This window comes from Crocuta crocuta, unplaced genomic scaffold, assembly GCF_008692635.1.
Source record: "Crocuta crocuta isolate KB4526 unplaced genomic scaffold, BGI_CrCroc_1.0 scaffold290, whole genome shotgun sequence".
In the NCBI taxonomy this organism is placed as follows: domain Eukaryota; kingdom Metazoa; phylum Chordata; class Mammalia; order Carnivora; family Hyaenidae; genus Crocuta; species Crocuta crocuta.
The window spans coordinates 2,867,684-2,873,359 of NW_027527429.1; the positions used below are offsets into that span (position 1 = coordinate 2,867,684).

General features: G+C 54.3%; 1 protein-coding gene across 2 annotated transcripts in view; it reads right to left on the reverse strand.

Annotated features, from left to right (window-relative positions):
* The window catches only part of RAMP1 (receptor activity modifying protein 1), a 29,654-nt gene that overhangs the window by 1,263 nt on the left and 22,715 nt on the right, over positions 1–5,676 (reverse strand). Inside the window, exon 1 of one of the 2 annotated variants that reach the window (XM_077758725.1) lies at positions 1,865–2,382. The exons of the other annotated variant lie outside the window; for it this stretch is intronic. Within the exon in view, the coding sequence (XP_077614851.1) occupies positions 1,865–2,268 (404 nt within the window). The 5' untranslated portion in view covers positions 2,269–2,382. Of the gene's footprint in view, positions 1–1,864; positions 2,383–5,676 lie in introns of those variants that run through there. 2 annotated transcript variants of the gene reach the window in all.

A 5,676-nucleotide genomic window follows, 5' to 3' on the forward strand; every position in this document is an offset into this window, starting at 1 on the left:
GGCAGCGCGAGTCAGCTGCTTTGTCCTTTTTTTATTGTGGTGAAGTATAAATCGTGTAATTTTTTTTTTTTTTACCATTTTAACCATTTAAAAAATTGTATTTATTTGTTATTTGTTTTGACAGAGAGAGAGAGAGAGAGCACAAGCAAGTGGGGGAGGGTCAGGCAGAGAGAGAGAACGAGAGAGAGAATCCCAAGCAGGTTCTGCGCTGTCAGAGCAGAGCCCGACACAGAGCTCGATCTCATGAACCATGAGATCATGACCTGAGCCGAAACCAAAAGCCAGACGCTCAACCGACAGAGCCAACCCGGCGCCCCTATTTTTTTTATTTATTTATTTCTAGGAGAGAGAGAGAGACAGCGTGAGCAGGGGAGGGTCAGAGAGAGAGGGAGTCACAGGCTCCAGAACAGGCTCCAGAAACAGGCTCCAGGCCCTGAGCTGGCAGTCAGCACAGAGCCCGACGCGGGGCTCAAACCCACGAACCGTGAGATCATGACCTGAGCGAAAGTCGGACGCTTAACCGACTAAGCCACCCAGGCGCCCCAGCCGGCGCCCCTATTTTAACCGTACAGTTCAGTGGCATTAAGTATATTCCCGTTGTTGTGCAGCCATCAGCATTGTCCATCTCCAGAACTTTCTCATCTTCCCAAACAGACGCTCCGTCCCCGTTAAACACCAGCTCCCTGTCCCCCTTCCCCACACACCCTTTTGCTCTCTGTCCCTGAGTGTGACTGCTCTAGGGACCTCAGGTAAAGCAGAGTCACACAGTGTCTGTCCTTTGGTGACTGGCTGTTTCACTCGGCACGATGTCCTCTGGGTTCACCCGCGCTGTAGCAGGCGTCCAGATTTCCTTCCTTCTCAAGGCTGAAGAACGTTCGGTTTGCACATCCTTCATTGTGCTTGCTTGCCGTCCTGGGTTGGCTCAGCTACTGAGATGGACGCTGCTGCTGTGGACACAGGCGTATGAACGTCTCCTGAAGACCTGCTTTCGTTTCTTTTGGGTGTGTGCCTGAAAGTGTGCTGTCGGATGTGGTGGCTCTGTGTTTACGCTGTGAGTGAATTACTTTATTACTTTTTTAAAGTTTATTTATTTATCCATTTATTATTTTTTGTTTTTCTAAATTATAGCTTATTGTCAAGTTGGTTTCCATCATTTATTATTTTTAATGTTTATTTTTGAGAGAGAATGAAAGCAGGGGAGGGGCAGAGAGAGAGAGAGAGAGTGGGACGGGGGATCGGAAGTGGCTCTGTGCTGACAGCAGCAAGCCCAACACAGGGCTCAAACCTGCAAACCGTGAGATCATGACTGGAGCTGAAGTCGCTCAACTGCCTGAGCCACCCAGGTGTCCCTTTTTATTCATTTTTGGTGAGAGAGACAGAGAGAGCATCCCAAGCGGGCTCCACACTGTCAGCGCAGAGCCCAACGTGGGGCTCGATCCCACACACTGTGAGAGCGTAACCTGAGCCGAAACCAAGAGTCAGACGCTTAACCGGCTGAGCCACCCAGGCGCCCCTAAGTAAACTACTTTTTAATAAGTGAAAATTGAAATTGGGGGAAATTAAAATGTAGTTTCCAGAAGGCCAGTCCCTTCTGCTTCTACTGACCAGGTAGAAAGCTGTTAAACAAAAACAAAAACAAAAATAAAAAAAGCCAAAGAAACCACAAAACCGCATGTTTTCTGGAGTGTCGGCCAGAGAGCAGAGACCTCAGAGCAGTGAGGACCGTCCCACCTGGGGCAGAGCCTGGGAACGACAGACGCGAGCAGAAACCCACGACGGACGGACTGCCAAAGGCCGCCTGAGGGCTAGAAGGTCAGTCTGGGATTCCTGGGGCCCCAGACACTCTGGTGGTCTTGTGACTCACCACGTCTTCCCACGAGGCTCCAGCGGGTGCTCATGAGAAGGATGAGCGGCAGGCAGGAGGTGGGGCCCGGCAAAAGCGTGAGACAATTCTCGAATATCTCTCACGCAAGAATCGACAGCCTCAGACCCGTTCAGGAAGGGCGGCCGATCGTGAGGAACAGACCCAGACCCTTCTCTCCTGGGGAGCAAAAGCCTTAAGCTGCCGAGGGAGGGAGGGCACAGCCCGTCAGCGCCAGGGCACAAGAAAGATGCGCTACGGCGGACAGAGGAAGGGCAAGGCTCTTCCCTCGGGCGGGCGGGCCTCGGGTCCTGCGTGAGGCCAGACAGAGGGGCAGGAATCTGCCGGCCGAGATCCCACAGACGCAGGGCCCGGTCGGGCCACCACAGGGAGGGGCCCGAAGGCATGTGGCCTCTCTGCGCCGAGGCTCTGCCCGCCGTACGGACCTGGCCCAGAACAGCCAGCAGCCCCTGCCCAGGCGAGGTGGACAGAGAGCCGCTGTGTGGCACAGGCACGCGGGTGCGGACGCCACCCTGAGCTGTCACCGGCTCCCACTCGGGGCGCAAGGCAACGGTGGCCCGTTGCCGTGGGAGTGGAGGCCGTGGTGCTCTGCAAGTAACCATGGCAACCCCAGACCCCAGGCCCAGCTCCGTCCCTGACACGAAGGTCTGGCAGAAGAGGTTCTCCCACTTCCAGAGATCAACACTCAGTCACCTCGGGCTCTGAGGCTCTGCGCGCGGGTGTTCCGTGTTCGGACACAAAGTCAGCAACGTTTCACTCAGAAGCAACAAAACCCAAGCAAGCCGTTGCCAAGAGATCAAATGATCAACAGAATCAGACTCAGGGATGACCCAGCTGTTGACCCTATCACGCAGGGACCCTGAGGGGATGACTATGACCGAGGGGCTAGTGGAGAAGGGAGATAACCTACACCGGCAGAGCGAGTCGCAGAGACGCAAGCTGTTAAGAAAGCCAGAGAGAAAGTGAACACAGTATCAGAGAGAATTTTCTGGATGGGCTCATCAGCAGACCCGACATTGGAGTTTGTGACCTGAAGGCAGGTCAGTAGAAATTCCTCAGACAGAAACGCAGAGAGAAAAAAAACAGAGCATCCCTGTGGTAAAGTAAAAACACTATCAATGGTCTCCACTCCAGCTTGTAACTTGAGTCCCCGGAAGGAGAAGGAACGAGGCGGAAAAAGTATTTGAAGAGATAATGGCTGAAGAGTTTCCAAAAACAGTGAGATATTGGTCTGCAAATCCAAGAAGGTCAGAGAAACTCAAACAGGGCCAAAATCAAAGGAACGGAAACAGCAAACAGAGCCACACAGACCTGTCAGTCAATCAAGCAGCTGAAAACCAAAGATAGAGAAAAAAATTCCAAGGAAAAACCCCAGAGTCTGTCAGAGAAAAAAGACACTTACAGAGGAGCCATGGGAAGCTCTCAGCAGACATCTTACGGGCGACGGTGCAGGCCAGGGGACATGGGGTGACAAAGTCCTGGTACTAATGGTGGGGAACACACCCCCTCTGTCCAGAGTCCCACACCCGGCAAAAATAGCTTCCACACATGCAGTTGCCAATAAAGACTTTCTCAGAAAAAAAAGGAGCTGAGAGAATTCATTGCCAGCAGATGTGTGCTATAAGAAATGTGAGTTTTTCTTTTTCTTAAAAATTTTTTTCAAATGTTTATTTATTTTTGAATGAGTGTGTGTGAGAGACAGAGAGCATGAGTGGAGAGGGTCAGAGAGAGAGGGAGACACAGAATCCGAAGCAGCTCCAGGCTCTAAGCCATCAGCACAGAGCCCGACGCGGGGCTCGAACCCACGAACCGTGAGATCGTGACCTGAGACAAAGTCGGACGGTTAACCGACTGAGCCCCCCAGGCGTCCCAGAAATGTTAGTTTTTCATTCAGAGGAATATAACAGAAGAAGTAAATAGAGACAGTAAAAATGAAGATGTTTAAAGATACTTTTCTGAACTTCCTGATTTTTGATCTAGCAAGCGGGTGACAGAGTGGAGGCCACAGACGGACGCTGGACAAGGCTGGGCGTGCCCAGCGCCCCTCCCGCAGCTACTATGTTACGTGCGCTCCAAGTCGCTAAGCCACTGTTTTCTCGGGTCACTGCCCCGAGCGCCCTGGGACCNAGCTGGGAGGGCGAGGCCCCGGGAGGGACAGGGTGGGCTGAGGTGACAGCAGCTGGTGCGTGTGGGACCCGCGCCCGACGGGGTGTGCGGTTTCCCAGGCGAACAAGGACTCGTGTTTCAAGTCAAAACAGACGTGGCAAAGCCGCAGCAAGTCGTGACAGGTCGGGGCTCACGGTCACCAGGAAGGAATGAGCACGTATCAGGTGCCTGGCACGAAGCACGCGGAGTGTGGCGGGTGTTGTGAAAGCCCCAAGGCCAGCCTTCTGAGCTGGTCGCTGACCGGCTACGGGGACACGCATTGTGAGCACTGGTTTGGACGACGTGCCTCCTCCCCTGCCTCAGAGCCGCCAACCCCCGGGAGTTTCTGGGGTTCAGCAGCACCAGTGACAGGCACGCAATCTACACGGCGTCCCCCTCCTCTGTGCCGGGGGCGGGGGTGGAGCTGGGATGTCCCCACGGAGAGGCATTGCCGTCTCTGGGCTGGCCACCCAGGAGCGGGAGGGGCCCCTGACCCAGGAGACGGGCCTCCACAGAGCCCATGCTGAGGCCACGCGGAGCCTGGGGTGGCCTATTCTGGGACCAGGCACTTTCTCCTTGAAATGTTATCCCTCCAGCCTGCAAAGCCACCCCGTCTAAAAATACCCCCCACATGCAGTGGGCCGTCCACATCCTGTTTATTTATGCAGAAGTGACAGCTGAAACTTTCAATAAATATTTTGAGCCCAGTCAGCAAGGGTGTGATAAGTGGATTCCCCTCAGAGTGTAGACATTTCTTCTCTTCAGAAGGACACAGCACTGACTGAAGGGCCCAAAATAATCATGACAAATATTCTTGCCTTAACCCTCTGTTTTCAGTCCTCACGTAAGCGAACAGTTATCCCGTGTGTGTGTGTGTGTGTGTGTGTGTGTGTGTGTGTGTGGCCAGGACTTTCTATTCTGAGCCTTTACATGAACTTTTCTTGGAATGTTCCTGAGCACGATGGTGGGACTTTCCAATATGTCTGGGTCCCAAGTCAAGGCTCCTGGCACCGCGACTCATGATTGTTTCCTTGGTGACAAGAAGGCGGATCGATGCCCAGTGATGCCCCAGGCGAGTCGTCTGCTCTGCGGACACCTGTGTTGCTGGGTCCCCCAGGCAGCCCTGACCGGTCCAGGGCCGGGGCCCTGGCGCCCCACGGTCCTGGATTCCAGTCCCAGCTCCGCTGCCTATCCCGAGCCATCCTGGGATCGCGCGTCCCCTCCCCGGTGAGCCCTGGCCTCCTTATATTCAAATGAAGACACCACTTGGCAGGGTTATTGGGTGGATCAAGTTAAATGAGGTCAAGGGCCCAACATACAGCAGGTGCTCAATACGTAGATGTTACCTCATCACTTCCTCCCGGACAACTGGCCTGTGGCTCATATGGTAGACACTTCTCGTTCTATAAACTTGAGCCAAAGCAGACCAGGCCACACGAGAGCCCTCCCAGATCTGAGGATGATTTGGACTCAGGTTCACTTTACCCGCATCGGTACCTGCCTCCTTCCACTGGGGCCACGTGCCACCCGCTGGGTTCCCGCAGCCCCGTGCACCTGCTGTGGGGGTAGCTGCTCAGGGTGAATGGCCCGAGGGGCCCGTCAACACGCCCCATGACACGGCGGGGAGGCTCTCAGACAGCTGGTGAGGT